General features: G+C 36.3%; 1 protein-coding gene across 1 annotated transcript in view; it reads right to left on the reverse strand.

Annotated features, from left to right (window-relative positions):
- Positions 1 to 986: 986 nt before the first annotated feature.
- The window catches only part of LOC103475593 (replication protein A 70 kDa DNA-binding subunit-like), a 37,093-nt gene continuing 21,688 nt past the window's right edge, over positions 987 to 16,391 (reverse strand). Inside the window, exons 14-17 of the mRNA XM_008427369.3 lie at positions 10,872 to 11,048; positions 10,618 to 10,725; positions 10,338 to 10,424; positions 987 to 1,589 (exon numbers count right to left, since the gene is read on the reverse strand). Coding sequence (XP_008425591.1) covers positions 1,488 to 1,589; positions 10,338 to 10,424; positions 10,618 to 10,725; positions 10,872 to 11,048 — 474 coding nt within the window. The 3' untranslated portion in view covers positions 987 to 1,487. The remainder of the gene's footprint in view (positions 1,590 to 10,337; positions 10,425 to 10,617; positions 10,726 to 10,871; positions 11,049 to 16,391) is intronic.

A 16,391-nucleotide genomic window follows, 5' to 3' on the forward strand; every position in this document is an offset into this window, starting at 1 on the left:
GCTTCTTGCGGATTGCAGCGAGCCACTTTCCCCAAAACATTTAGACGTGTATCTGCTGAAAAGATATTTCAAGATCACTTGAGAGAATTCTACGTTCTTCTATAAGCCAACATGCATTTCTTATTTTGCATTGTACCAAAATTGTACAGTCATTCAGTTAATTTCTTCACGCAACACGGCATAGTATGAGCAGTAAATGTCTGGACAAAAGTATGTGCAAAATGCTTTAGAGAGCACAGCTCCCACCAGCCTCGACGGTGTTTGCAGAAGTGACTGTTCTGACAGAAACCCTGTGAAAGGATTCCTTTGATGCTGCGTGCAACTGAAGCAGACAGCAGAATGACAAATGAAAGCAGTTAGAAAATGCAATTAGTTTTCTAGTAACTAATTGATGTCAGTTACAGCAACTTCCTCAAACACTATTAAACGGTGTTTTATATCCCTCAGCAACCCAATTACATTCAGGTATTTAATCCGTCGACGCGGTTTTTGTTATTTGGGTCGACAGTTTTTGTTTGTTGATGGCATTTCATCCTTGGGCAAGACACCATTCCTGCTGGCGGGGTTAAAGGTCACCACCATCAGTGTGTGAGTGAGGATTTGAAGTTATTCAGAGGAGCTTTGGCATCTGCTGGACTAATTAAAGTGCTATACAAGTACAAAGCTCTATACAAGTAAAATACAGATACTCCAACAGTGTAACACTTTATTTGAAGAGGTGTGCATAAGACTGACATGACACTGTCATGAACACTTTGCATGATTTTGTAAATTATGGTAATTTAATGCAAAGTTGGCATTTTTAATGGACTTTTAATGCAACTTTTAGAGCAACTTTGCATTAAAGTGTCATTATTTACCGAATGACACTTCATGACAACAGTCAAACATTCATAAAGACTTCATGTTCATGACAGATGTTATGTCAGTCTTATGCACACCCCTTCAAATAGTGTTACCAATAAGTGATAAAGGCAAAAACTGGATATTTTCAAGTTATTTTAATCACAGTTTAGCATCATTTAGAGACAAAAAAAAAGCCTTTGAAAACAATACAAAAAATATTTTAACACTGAGCATGGATTTAAAAGAAACTCTCACACACTGGTGCTATATTTATTTTACAAAATTAAAGGTAGGATTTTTCTTTTTATCTCTTAGTCAACACTGAATATCAACATGCTTTAAATCAAAACAAGTGTACTACTAAAATGTACAGACACGCAAATCACTTGTTAAGAAATAGGAAAAATTTTAAATTGCACAAATTAAAGTTAAATTTCTTTAAAACAAAAAAACCTTATGAAAGTAAAAAAAAAAAATCCCTTTAATAAACTTTTCTGTGTCAGTGTTTTGAGATATAAACCTGCTAAACTGGTTGCTCCTGGATCAGATATAAATTCTGGAGGTTTTGAAAAAGTCTCACACCATTGTCCTAGTCTGGTCAAAAACCAAGCAGACACCAGGCAGCCAGATGTGAATGTGGCTCAGTGAGCCAGTTTCCGAATGTTACTGAGGAGTCGTCTGCTGTACACTCTGTGGTCGACAGGAAGTACTTCCATTACGGTCACTTTCACCCGACTCTCGTCCTGTGGACAAAAGAAAAGACTCAAATTAGACCTCAACAATTGAACAGCTTTAATATTTGTTCACTTAATAGGTTAAGGTATAAAATCAAACAGCATGTTTAGCAACAGTTAACAAATTTGACTGCTAACCTCAAAGCGGTTGACTATACAGCTGTAGTTCACTGCTCTTTGCAACATAAGCCATTATGCTGTTAGTTCATGTAGACGCATCATTGTTAAGTATTTAAAATGTTAGTTTTGATTTGTATTTCTTGTATTTGATTTTGTATTTCTCTGTGTCCGAGTAATGTTCCGAAAACCTTGCTAATGAGAGGGAAATATGAGAAGCTCACAACAAATAAACGATGAAGCAAAGGCAGCTTGGACCACCCTTTGTTCATCATCAAAGCTCGCACTTTGGCAGCAGCTACATACAAGCCAGCTAATAAGAATAATTAGCTAATATGGCAAACATCCTTTAATAAGCTGAATGTTTTAATTAAAACTCTGGGAGGACACTAGATTTTGCACATTCTATCTGTTCTGACTTTAGAAGGAAACAAGCCTGTAATTAGCAATCACAGCTTGTTTTAGAAAAACAACAACTATTCAACAAACAAGCGCAGGAGTCTGTCTGGCCTTTCAGTCCAAGAAACTTTCTGCAGGTAGAGCTGTAATGTCATCAATACTTAGTGAAACTTATTTTTCAGACGATTTTCTCCTTTTGTTTTGTCACGCAGCGGACATGAATCATTTACCTCAGCATCTGTTAGAAAGGATTCAAGTGCAAACTGCACTTGCTTAAAACAGTGAATGTTGACGCTCCATCAGCCACAGCTGATGGCTTATGGAGCCACTTCAAAAATAAGTCAAATAAAATGGCAATTTTTAACAAACATTACATGTTCGTTTTCACAATTTAAGCTTTTATTTTTATATTTATGTTGACTACAACAAAAACAATTTCTAGTGCATATGCAAATAAAAACAGCCTTTCTCTACAGTCCAGAGAAGTTATTTGGTAGAAATGGATTTTCTTTGATTAGTCAGCTACTGATATTTTTCACAGTTTGGTGACTCAATGCCTCATGTTTTTTTATGTAATGTGTTGACTTATTTTCTTGTTGTAGGTAGACATCAGCTCTTCACCAAAAACACTGTCTGTCCCACTTTAATCTGTCTTTACATTTTATGCTTCCAGCTCTGGAGCTGAAAACACAACCAGGTGCTGCTACGCCTTGTGCCATATTGTCCTGACATTATGGAAATGTTTGACTATAGACCAAATTTGCTGCTTGCAAAAATAATTACTTTTAAAAAGTAAATGAATATTAGTAAGCCTCTTGCACAGCCCACATAGAGGAGAGAGCTGAAAATAATTGGCTTAGCCGTCTGTTTTCTGGACAAAGCCATCAACACAGCTATTGTTTAATGATGTGTATGCTCCTTTGTTTTTCTTTTCCCTTATAGATTATTCCGCATTCAGTGGTTCTGTGTGTGTATAGCTGTGTTTCTTCCTTGGACAAAGCCATTGATAATGTTATTGCTGCTATTAGCAATGTGTAGTCTATTCTTTTCTATCAAATAGAAAGTATGCCTGGCTCAATGTTGCATAATTGGCTGGAGCTCCGTCATGTACAGAGCTTCTGCTGTCGTTAGCTCTGTGTACTCCAGGTCCATTTTCATACAAGTTACTACCGACACACTTAGCTGCCCAATCAAACCCCCTTTTTGTTGTGGAAAATGAATGCTTTATTGAGCCCGATTCTGAAGGAGCTTTCAAAATCCATTGCGAGATCCAAGAAAACCGCTGTTGACAAGTGGTGCAATATAAAAAAAGATAAAAAATAAATGCGTACAAAAATATCTCAACACTTTATTTGCATATTGCAAACATGGATTTAATTAAAGACAAAGCAGATGCAACTCTTCAAATAACTTGGAAGGGGAAAAAGATTGTAATTATTATCTGCTGTAATGCCTCATTGATAATCCTGTAGATCTAAAATGAGTTCCTACAGAGTTTCACAAAGAGACGTTTGATTTTTTTTTCCTCAACTGGAATAAAATGAAGATAATTTGAAAGTGACCCGACTTTGGTCTAAGGTGGCATTCAACTTGTGAACTGTGAACACCTCAGTGATGACTACAATTTGTTGGGGGAACAGAGCGTGAAAGTGACATTTTCCATCTCTAACAGCGCAAAAGCAGGATGTCCGGTCTGCACGTTTCCTCCACTATAAATTAGACTAAATGAGAGAGAAACATGCTCCAATATGACTTTTTTTTTTAGGTATTTTTTAAGATGAAGGGCACAAACAGGGGATGCAGAAATAAAATGAAAAGACCAACATGCCATTCATCCACAAGGATTATTCTTAAATCACAAAATCATAGATTTAATATGATTTTTCCATTTGACTGATCATTTGCATTATTCCATTAATTGGAGACTGAGCTGAAGCAATTATAAGACTTTCCTGTGAAGACATAATGACTGAAGTCTTTTCTGTTATGATCACTGTTACTATCACAGGGATTACACATAAAACAATTTCAAAGCTTTAAAAATATTCCATCAGCAGTTCAGCAACCAAATTGGGTATTAAAGCTGTTTAATATCTGTGATTTCACACTCCTGTCATTATTTTCAACTGTGTCCATGTAAAGAAACAAAAGTAAAATTAAAAATGGGTAATTTTTACTTGGCAAAAAGGGGGAATCTAGCTAAATTGATGTGATCAACACAATAAGCTGTAATTAATATTCCACTCACGTGTAGAAAAACATAAAATATTGAGGCAGCTGAACGTTTTTTCCAACTGTATTTCACAGGTTGGTGTGAAGCCGGCATTCTCCCTGAAGAAATAAGGTCTGGACGCTGTCTGGCACACGGATATAATGCGAAAGAAAACACACACTGTGCCTCACACAAAGGCAACACACCACTAACCAATTTATTCAGACATATGCTACAACCTCATGGAGAATTAATAAGTTTCAGTACTGTGTTAAACAATGTAATTACACAGCAGAAGGTTCCTGCAGAAAAACTGCCACAACCAAGCAGTTAATACTCCCTGCAGATAATACTTTGTCTCAGTATGTTCTGAGCAAAATAATGGCTCCCACTGACCTCACTGAATCTTAAGTTTTATTAGCAGCATCAGTAATTTGCAGCCTCGGTATTTAGAAACACTGGTCTCATCCGGAACATTACTGGAGCTCTGAGTTGTCCTCAAATGACCCCACAGGGCTTACGTTTGTGGGTCTGTGCGACACGACTCTTATTCCTCTTTTGAAAACATCAAAACCTTTGCGTCTATCCAAATTAAGAAACATGTCAACTACGGACAGCCTGCTGTGTCTTTGTTGATTTGTTTGTCCAGTGTGTCACAAGTGCTCACAGTCAGCTACATGGTAAAGAATGAAACACTTAGAAATATTTTTTTGGAATCGCATTGATTATGTAAAATACCTTCGATTTCACTAACCATTTTTATCGTACTGTGAAACAGCAATAAGAATTTAATTTGTTGTTGACAAGCTCGACTAAGAGTCTGGTTTTGCAGATGATGTAAGGCGACAATATTAGGTCTCAATGGTCTGTTTGTTATACACAATATACAAACAGATATACAGCTCACATGTTTGAAACCTTGCAGCAAATGATAAGAGTCTACATCTACATCTTCTTAAATGTCTTCATAATGAAAGACACATGGATTCAAGACCAAATACAGGCATCATTATGTTGCCATATGTATTGACAACCCTGGTAGACACATTTATAAAGTCTTAAAACAACCTTTAATTATACCAACATACTTTTCACATTAAAAAGTTAAGAGAAATTAAGCTTTTAGTTTAGTTAAGTGTGAAAAAAATACCAAAGGGAGGAAATTCCTTTCTACATTATCACTGGTATCCCAATTAGAGGCACACCAAACAAGTCAAATGGAGTAAACAGACCTGACATATTTTCAAATTAGTGGAGGGACTTGATTAAAATTTTAATCGAGTTAATTGCAGAGTCTGCAATTAATTGAAAACCATATATATACCAACAAAAAAAAATTAATTCAAAAACCACTTTTGTTGCTCAACAAAAAGTAAATTGTTTTTAATCTGTTATTTAGGTTATTCAATCATCAGATTGCTGTAAAATGATGTTACCTATTCGAATTTCAAGCGTTTCAAAAACTCCTTTGAAAAAATTATCTTTATGAAAGATTGTTAACACTGACATTAGCGTTTGGACATCTGTGATTGCTACATGTCTTGCATTGAATTTGTATTAAGCTGTCCCGACAGATCTGAGACCACATTGCATATCAGGTAGTAGTGATGAAACAACAGAAATGTTTTTTAAAGCCAAAATTAACCCCCAGGGGGCCTAAGATAAGCTGCTTTGTCCTTTATTGGAGTGTTTGTGGATGCTGTTTGTGCGTCAGATTTAGGCTCAAACCAGAAACACGTGAATACAAACTTTTCTTCTCAGGACTTTTGCATGACACAGTAAGCACTGTAATTGACTGCATTTACATTTTTAACACATAAAAGTCTATACAATTGAAAAAAATAAAATCAATGTGTGAAAGTCATGACATTTCTCTTGTGACGATTATCAGACAGAACATTTAAAGCTCAGGACATTTTCTCTGTATTATAAATATGAAATAACACACTAACTTGTCTCAGCAATGCATTGTGTCAAACAGGAAAACATGATATTCAAAACTAGAAAAGCTCTGAGTAAAATTAGGAAATTAGTTACTGTAATTTGTAGTCAAAGACCTCTCATTATATAACTACGCATAGAGGCCCATCAATCTTAGCCTCTCTTTAGAAAGTCAGACAGGAAAACACCAAATTCAAATGAGGTTTTCACAAGTCTGATATCTGCTACAAGAAAACAGCTACTCAAAAACTCAATCATAACTGCATTTAGTCATGTGTTTAAACATCGATAAGGTGACGGTTAAGACTGGAGGAGGAGCTGAGCTTATCTTAGCGTCACACAGTGAAGAGGAAGGCAAACAGCTACAGCAGCAAATCTTTCAGTGTAAGATTATGCAACTGCTCCGAAGGAATAAGAAATTCATTTGAGGCTTTTTACACATCTTTACCAGCGGTGTAAATGTTTTTTGAGTGGCCTAATCTGGGAAAATCAAGTGTGCTATATTTAGAAACAAGTCAGTCATATGAAGGAGAAAATAACAGACACCAGATTGAACTCCTCCTTTATTAATACAAATATAACATCTATATAATGTATATACCTCAAGGTCCATTCACACCTTCTTTCTATTTCTATATTTTTTGTGTCTTTTTATTATGTTTTCTCTCTGTGCCTCGTTTAATTGGCCCCTGGGGATACATAAAGTTTTCTGAATTGAATTAAATCTAAACATTTTACTGATTAAACATTCTTGGATACTAAACCTCTTCCACACACTCCATAATTATTTAGATGGATAGTCTATTCCTGCATGAACTAATGAGCTAAACATTACAGCCAACAACTGAAGTGAAGCTTTTACTAGCTGTTCTTATAAAAAGAGACAAATGAGAAAAGTAGTGGTATTGCACTGAATTCATGTGTAACAAACTTATGAGACAAAAAGACTGAATATCCCTATAACGCGCACTCACAGGGAGAGGAGAAACAAGTCTGTTGGGGATAATAAAACGTATAATTTCCAGCAATAAAAACATTGACGATGATTCTGTAGCATCAAATTCACAAAAACTCATTTATAGACATCCCAAATAAAGGTAGGCGTTACTTTAACACCTCCAATGTATTTCATCAACACAGGTTTTACTTATCTTTGGAGCAGACACCCAGCACCAGCTGCTTTATCATGTTTGCTAGTTTGAAACTTCAAAATTACTTATTGATGGACATTCCCGAGGGGGGCTGTGATCGCTTTAATTGGTATCTCAGAACATAAATGCTATAAATATTTTAACCTCACCATATTAAATCATTAAAAAACTATTACAGTATTACTCCCTTAGCCTCCAGCTTAGGTCTGTGCTTCAATTAAATCATTCAATTAACATTTTCACTAAGGTTCGCCTGTTTTATGAACAGATTTAAAAAGTAACCCTGTGAAAACACTGATATAATAACATGACTGGGTTTACAGGCTGTGTGAGATAAAATCCTCATGTCAATATTTAAAGTCAACAGATAATACGACCTGTAGAAGATCCTAAACTGGGAGTTGACTAATGGTCTCTTTCTGAGTTACATTTCTATCCACTTTGTTTTGTTTGGTTCCTTCAGTGGAAGAGAAAATACCCTAGAAAATTACCCTGACTCCTACAGCAAAAAACACCTGAAACATTTCTGCTTCTGCATGAACAAACGGAAAAAAAAACACTTTTCATTACATGCACAGTGTGTTGCAACACACTGTAAATAACAGTCCAGCAAAACCCTCAAAGTAACAATTTTAACCCAGCCTACGTTGTGCATTAAAAGTTTTTGTGATGAAAAAGACCTTTGCAAAAAAGAAAAAGGTTAATGCTGACTCACTCCGATATGCACACTGTTCACCTGAGGAGATCTGAGGAAGGTGGCTGACTGACCACTGACACAATGAACAGTGGCAACACACAGCTACTGGCTCTACTAAATACTTTATGACAGAAAATGTTCACACTTTGAATTGTTTTTTGTAGTCATGGATAAAATCTGCCAGCTAAAATGCTGTTTTATTAGTATTTATGCATCTGTTCTGAACACTTATATCCACTTTGTGCAACAATTTTATACGTCTTCATTTAACTTCAGACAATTAGAGAAAGGTTTAAAATTAAACTAATAATCTGAAGGCGTATTGTTTTTTTCTCTTTGTCTTGGGCGTGGGAGGTTGGTGCTTTAGACACAAATCTCTCCCACTGAGAATATTTTATTTTTGTAGCACTTTGGTCTTTAGAGGCTTCACTGGGAATCTTTCAGTCACTTGCAGGCATTCCTTCTTATTTTATGAACTAAAGGATTGCATTAAACTGCACAGGATTGCTTGAAGGGTTTCATAAGGTCAAGACAAAGATCCTTCAGAGATAAATCTGAATCTCAACTGCTCCTCCCTTAGTGGCAATTTGGCCTTTGAATAATTAGGCTAATTAGCCTTAGACAGACAATAGCTAAATGCTAATTTGTGCCTAATTAAGAGAAATGAATCCACAGCTGTATTTGTTTTCTGCAATCCAAAGTGCACTGGCTACAAAACAACCCCCCTGTCGTTCTGTAACTAATTGAAATGATTCGGAGTTTATGCTGTGTGACTGACAGTGCTTTGTGATTACATCGTGTTTGTGCATCTTGTTTGGTGGTTTCACAAGCTTAAAACTGCAGTTCAGTAAAAAACTAAAGATAATGACTTCTGTTTTACAAATGCGTAGTAGACATGCAACTCCTTTTGTAGTTTTATGGCAAACAATAACACCACAGATGCAACAGTTGCAGTTTTTAGGCTACTTAAAAATTAGGCCATTACAGTTTTACTATCATTAAGAGATATATTTAATTCTGTAATTTCTTATTTTTTCGCTCAACACAACGAGTTACACAGTTTTCTTTATTGGCCACAAGAAATCCAACTAAAAACTTCCGCACCGAAGAGCTGTTATTGTTAAAGTTAAGTAGCTGCTACATTTACAGAAAAAAATCAATGTCAGCCATTCATGGTTAAAGCAGTCAAGCAGAAAATTGGCCAATTCTGTTCACCTGTGAAACAGCTAGTCTATCCATTAGTCCTGGGGAAAACTTAACACAATATGATAAAGATTATATGTTTGACTTTGTTTTATAAAACAGCCTCATTTGGGATTGCTACGGTATCGACACTAGGTCAATTTTCGCAAGCCAACCAACTAATCCACAAAAAATAAAAACTTTACTTGAAAGAAATAACAAAAAAGTGATGGAGTCAGGCGAACGGAGCAGCTTGGAAACATTTCTAGATCTGTATTGTATGTGTTGTTTTAATTATTTTAATCTCAACAGCATTTTGATTATTTAAAAACAACAGCTTACTCAGCATAGCACAATAGAATCCCAATGAAAAGTTTGCTTATTAGTTCAATCCACATGTTTCAATACTTTACTTCTAATAATGTCAATGATAATAGCCTTAAATTGTGTTTTACTGAAAATTTTAAAGTTATAAAAGTCTAAAAAAAGGGATAATCAATGCAGGAGTGTGATAGTGACAATACAGAATGTCATATAGCTACACAATCACAGCGAGGAGTGCTGAGTCGACAGCTGACCAGACAACAGTCACGGACAGCCTCCCACAAGGACAGGAGGGAGAAGAAGCTCTTTGTTCATTGAGTTTATATACAAGCAGCTTACATGGAAGGAAATTTGTTATGGAAAAACAACTAGTTCGTTGTAAAATTTGCAGTTAATTAAAATTTGTAAGGAAATTTTAATCAAAATTGAATTACAGGGTTCTTTAGGTCCAACTTTAGGTTTGTACAATCAATAATCGTTCCTATCTGTTGCCGTTAGTGTTTTATCAAGCCCAATACATCAATCTTTATCCAATAAAGCTACGAATTCCAACTTCTGAATTGAATGACTGAAACAAATGTACTTTTCAACAATTTTTAATTTCTCAAAATTATGATGAATGAGACATGAACTGCTAATCATACAATGCAGCATTTTGTAGTCTTATGTCTTGGAAACAAGTGAATTCCTTTGCACCATATACTTATATACTGTTTCTGTTTATTGTTACTTACATTATATGTCTCCAGCTTGACTCGGTTCTTAAAGATGTGGGTAGAGAAGTTGGCTTTCTGGAAGACTTCATCAAACTCTGCCTCGTCCTTGGGAATATACACACACACAGACACACACGCAAACAGACAAATATTCAGGGGTAAACAAAAAGTTTGGTGGAAACTCTAAAAGGAAGCAGTCCATTATAGTTAGATCTCCTGGGCGAAATTGTTAAGAAGAACTGTATGTGGCAGTTTCTCCTTTTGTGTGTTTGTGTGCATGTGTGTGTCAGAGTCTCACTGTTTCTCTGAGCTGTCCCAGCTCTTCTGCCTTGCGACCCAGCAGGACCTCAGCTGTCTCCTGGAAGCATGTCACCCACTGGTTATCCCCGAAGTCTGCCAAGTTAGCCTGAGAGTCAAGACAGCGAGAGATGATGGGTCGGGCAAAACATTACTTCTGTTTGTCTGACTGTGTATTTGTGTCATCACTGAGAATAATCACTGCATGTTTGACAAGCATTAATGTTGTTTGTCCCATATGTGCATCATACTCACTGAAAGTAGGAGTCTATATTTGAAGTTGGGGAACTCTCTGTTACACTTCTCGCAGCGGTAAAAACCATTCTGTTGGTCTATGACCTTCTTGTTGCAGTCTGAAGACGGACAGGCTTGATACAAACAATTTTCTTTACGCATGTAAACTATAGTTGCCACGCAGCTAAAATAGTCTGCCTGAAAGACAAAAACGACAGAAAAAGAGGCTAAATATAAATACTGAAGAGAGTCTGAGCAGTGAAACAGACAGTAGTTTGGTTGCAGATGTATAGAATAATTTTCCAGACCAAACAGGTCTTTGGGTTTAAGTTACTCTGCATCAATAACAACCCAACATACAGAAGCAGCATTCGGTTTTCCTCCAGAAAACTTGGCAAATGTCTATTTACTGTAACACCACAAGCATATTTGATTATACTTTAAAGGTTTTACCCAAATACCATAAAAAGAATGATTGTTTATCATCAGTCAAATATAGCCTGGACACATTGTAAGAAATTTAAATGCCAAATTTATAAATTAAAGAAGAAAAAAAAAGACCCTGAACAGCAGGAATTACATCTACAATTTAACTTACCAGAGAATAAATGCTATCTTTTAAAATAATTGTTAGGTACCAAAAAAGTGCTTAAATCACAAAACGCAAGACTAGAGAAAAGAAACCCTGGTAATTAGTAAGAAAGAGTGTTGGAGCATTTATTTTCCCCATTTATGTCTTGCTGGATGCTGACAGTGCTGGCAGATGTTAAAACATGGAACTATCTGTAGTAGTCCATGTGACTGGCTTATAATTAAGTTGTTTCATTAAAATTTCAGAGCATACCCATCTGATTTCTACTTAAGAGGCTTAGACTTCAAGAAAACTTTGATATTAAGTTTGTATGTTTTTGGTTGCAGCTTCAGTGAGGGGGGAAATATAAGCTGCATAAATTAAATCACACACCATATTTAAGACATGGGGAAGCTTCCTGTCACCGACTGCATCAGTGAAGTCTATAAGAAGCACATAATTACATGGCGCTTACTTCAAAGAAAAACACAGTAAACACTCAAAATGTGGAGAACTAATAATCTTAATATGCTGTACACAATCACATATATGTATTGACTTGTTTTAAGTTTAATTGAATGCATATTGATTGTTGTAACAGAAAAGAATCCCTGTAGGTCTGATGGTTTTTAACATCACAACTAGAGGTTTGACATTTTGAAAAATGACAGACCCATTTACATAAATGCTACTCTTTAGTTACATTTTCCTTAGTTTATTAGCATAATGCTCCTCTTTTGCTGCTGTTCATTTGATCCCAAGAAAGGCCAAGTTTACGTGATTGCAAAAAGGGAAGCAAAAATGTATGACCCATGTCTTAAAAATGTGTTATTAGTACATTTATAAAAACAGCTTTTTTTACATCTACACAGCAACTCACATGAACCACTGACATTAACAACCCAACACATTTAAACCACATTTAAATATCAAAAATATTTCAAGACTGCGATGAGTGGAAATAAATGAAATCCTTCTGTTTAACCTGCTCCTAGGTCATGCCGTATGGATTTTTCAAACTTAAAAGCACATGTTTACGTGTGCTAGAAGAGAAAGTGCATTTGCCAAGACGAAATCAAACTTTTCAAAGTGAAAGGTGTTCAATGAATGGAGCGGAAGAAGATATCTCATCAAAGTGTTTGTTATGTAGGAGGCAACATCTTGTGAGATGAAAGGGATGCCAGGTGGCGAAGGCCTCAAGAACACAGTGAGTAATCACTAGTCCACAGCAGTCAAAAATCACAGAACAGTAGTGGGGTATGACGTCAGCTTCGGAGGTTTGGACTTCTTTGCAGTCATAACGCGCAAAAAGATGAGTGCAAAAGTAACTATCTTATCCAGTTTGTGATCAGAAATAGTCATGACCTTCAATCCATTTGACACGACTGGACGTCAGGAACTACATTTGATCAAAATAGCATCAGAAAGGCCAGGATTGACGTGTCAAATCAACTCCAACAACTAGTTAAATCCAGAAAGATTAAAAGAAAATGAATTCAAATGAATAAACATAATATAATCAACCATAATTCCTAACAAAATAATGATAATAGAACAATTTCTCACCAATTAGACTTAAAAACAACATATCAAATAACAAAGTGAAAATTTATTCTATCTTTGAAATCTGGTGAATATTATTTGTGTATATATATTGTCAGATTTTTTACGAGTAGATCAAACAGCTAAATGTTGTTAAGGGCTTAAACTGTGAAAAAATCTTGTCTGAAGTTATGCGTTGCGTCAACCTCTTCAATGTTGAAATAAAAGCAATAAGACTTGACTATGAACTGTGGACATTTTTTTTAAATGTAACAAACTCTAGAGCGTTTAAAAGAGCCCTCTGTAATTACTTTATGGTATAAAGTGTTATAATTGCAAATGTATGAATCAATATTGAATGAAGATACTACATTACAAATTTTACACAATGTGTGTGACTATTTCATAGTAAATGTGTTTTTAGAAGCAGCATTTAAAGGTGCTGGATTTTACACAGCTTTGATTGGTGAGCAAATATTTGATCAAATGTTCTGGTGACCGGTCCAGGGGGCACCCAGCTTCTTGCCCAATGACCCCTGGAGACGGCACCAGCAACCCTGCGACCTGGCAAAGAAAAAGCGTGAAAAGACAATGGTTGAATTATTTTTTTCTGATTTATATTATGGAAAAGTTAACACTCTGAAATAAAAATATATATATTTTCCGGTGTTCAAAAACCCTTCTCATCCAGACTTGAAAAATGGAAAAACCTAATTCCATACATTTTAAGAGAGTAAAAACCTTGAAATAAAGCCAAAAAGCCAAAGGGCTCCTTAAGTTCAAACAGCGACAGAGCAAATCACAAAGGGTGCAAAAGGGCATAATTAAGAAAATCCAAAATGAAATTACATCCGACTTGGCACTGGATATCTAATTGGTGCCAACAATTCAGCCCAACTGGTGCATGCATGTCGTTTACACATCTCTATTTGACTTCCAGAAAATCTTGGAACAGCTCACAAAGAGCAGGAGGAGTTTGAGAAATCTTTGCATAATCGATGCAAGACCAGATGAATTTCTCCCTCTCTAATGCGAAAGCTGTGCTAATACATACAGACACACAAGCAAACTGACAAGTATACATGACTATAATGCAAGGTTATATGCAAACAACCAAATATTTACATGTGCAATGCAGATATAGTGACGCTAAACTTCCTTCTGTTACAAAATCAAATTAAAGTGTGCACAGTCAAACAAAATCAAATTAAAATGCAACGATGCGGCTGTAATTTAAACAGATATTAGCACCTTAAGCGGCAGAACTCACACTGCTAAAATCAACAGCTAAAAAGGAAAGAAATGTTAATTCTGAGGGGAAAAGGCTATTGCGCTCATCCTGTAGAGAAGCATGCCATTGCATTTCCATAAATATAAATACAAAAAAAACCCACACACAGCAGATGAACAATGTCTCACTGCAAGAGGCAGCCCTCGAATGCACCTACATGCAAGCATACAGGAATTTAAAATACTCATGGAAAATGTGATCCACATGCACGTATAGGAAACCAGAAAGAATTGATTTTTTCCAACAATACACCAGAGGGCATTTCTTCTCTAGATCAGACTTTAAACAAGATCCAGGAATTACAGCTAGAATATAAAACGCACACTAAACAACAAGCAGCAGCTAGAGCTGGGCCAGACTCATTACTAATGTTGGCCTAAATGAGTCTATCAAAGACTCTTTCTAGGATGTGGGCCAAAATCACACACATACTGAGGAACGCTTTTCCTCTGCTCTGCAAAGCATAATTCCTGCAAAGTGTTTTGTAAAAGCATCGGATGTGAAAAGGCCATTGTGTTTCCTGCATCCCTCATGAGGGGGCTAATGCTGTGCTGCGTCCCCTCGACCTCTACACTTACTGTCACTCAGACTTTGAGCCCTCTGACACTTTTCCCCCTCTGGCCAATACTGACTCACAGTTTCATAATCTGTCCACCCATCCATCGACTCAGCGTCCATGCCACCAAGCAAGAACCCTTCAGAAACACTTAGTAAGAGGCTTTTTTTTTTCATTAATTAGCAGAATTTCCCCCTTTAGCAACATCCCCACTCCTCATCAACACCACACTCCTACGCTCCCATAAGCATGGCTGCCTCGTCACATTTTAAAAGCAAACTGGAAGGATAAAGAAGTGGGGAGGCGATGTGGAAGGCAGTAGGTGGGTGGATGAGGCAGAAATGAGGGCTTGCCGAGTCTTCCTTATGATGGCAGAGTTAATGTGGACATAAAGGACAGCAGGACCTTGACCAGGGGTTATTTCATCAATAGCAAAACATGACAAATGAATCCCACAATATTTCATAATTAAAGACTCTCTGCTGAGGTCCTTTCTTTTCCTGCTGTATTCATCTACAAAGCCTTATAACAACATTTATACCCCTGGCACATTTTGAATGTTGCATTACAATTACAAACTTTAAATATTATGTAAAATCGACTTTTTTGAGCTTGACATCATGTTATGTTAATCTCCCGTGGCAACCACTCAGGGATGCCTAAATGCTTGCTCCACAAAGCATCTCTCCTCCAGCCTCCCCTGCACAGCTCCTGCAGACTATCGGCAGCAGCAGTTAGTAAAGACCTGGTCAAACTGTGCACCTACTGAGCTCATCATAGGAGCTACTGCGCTCTGAAAAACATCTTTATAACTGGAGGTAACAAAAGTACCTGATTGTGCAATAAAATGCCAGTATGTGTGAGGAAAATACATAAAACTGCCCCCTTAATTTATTTAATTGTGATTTTATGTCAAAGACCAACTTAAGTAAAGCATAACTGAAGTGGGAAGAAAAAAATGACAGGATTTAAAATTTTCAAAAAGGATAAGAAGGAAGGATTCCAGAAAAGGATCGAGAATACATGGGAAAAAATAACAATAACAAATCTGTATATGCGTATTTTATCTTTTCATATTTACCCAGAAAAGAGGAATAATGAAATCAAATCCTATAACTTTCCAATCTGTATAGAGACCCCAACAAACACACAAGCTGACCCAACTCCTTATTTAGCCGATGTCTGAGTTCAAATGATTGGACAAGACACACAGGCATGTTACATGTTTTTGATTTTATTTGTAAAAATATAAAAATAACGATGCATCATTCTCCGACTACTAAATATGTAAAAGTGAAAAGGAGTAATAGTCTTGCAATGCTCCGTATGGAGAGAAAAACTTTGGGGCAAACTCTTTTAATAGCACCACTAGTAGGGTGTAGACAAAACCACTCAGAGATACACAAACACAAACTGGATGTACGCGACTGACACACATTCTGCAATGTGAAAGTAGTTTTCATTCTTATCACACCAAATCCCAGTGTCACCTTCTGGCACCTAAATGTAATTAAAATTTACACGTGGAAGGGCAACCAAGTGAAAATCCACTTCACATAATTGATGTGGTTGCACATGACG

Source organism: Poecilia reticulata, chromosome 14 (genome assembly GCF_904066995.2).
Source record: "Poecilia reticulata chromosome 14, P_reticulata-male-v2, whole genome shotgun sequence".
NCBI classification, from domain to species: Eukaryota; Metazoa; Chordata; class Actinopteri; order Cyprinodontiformes; family Poeciliidae; genus Poecilia; species Poecilia reticulata.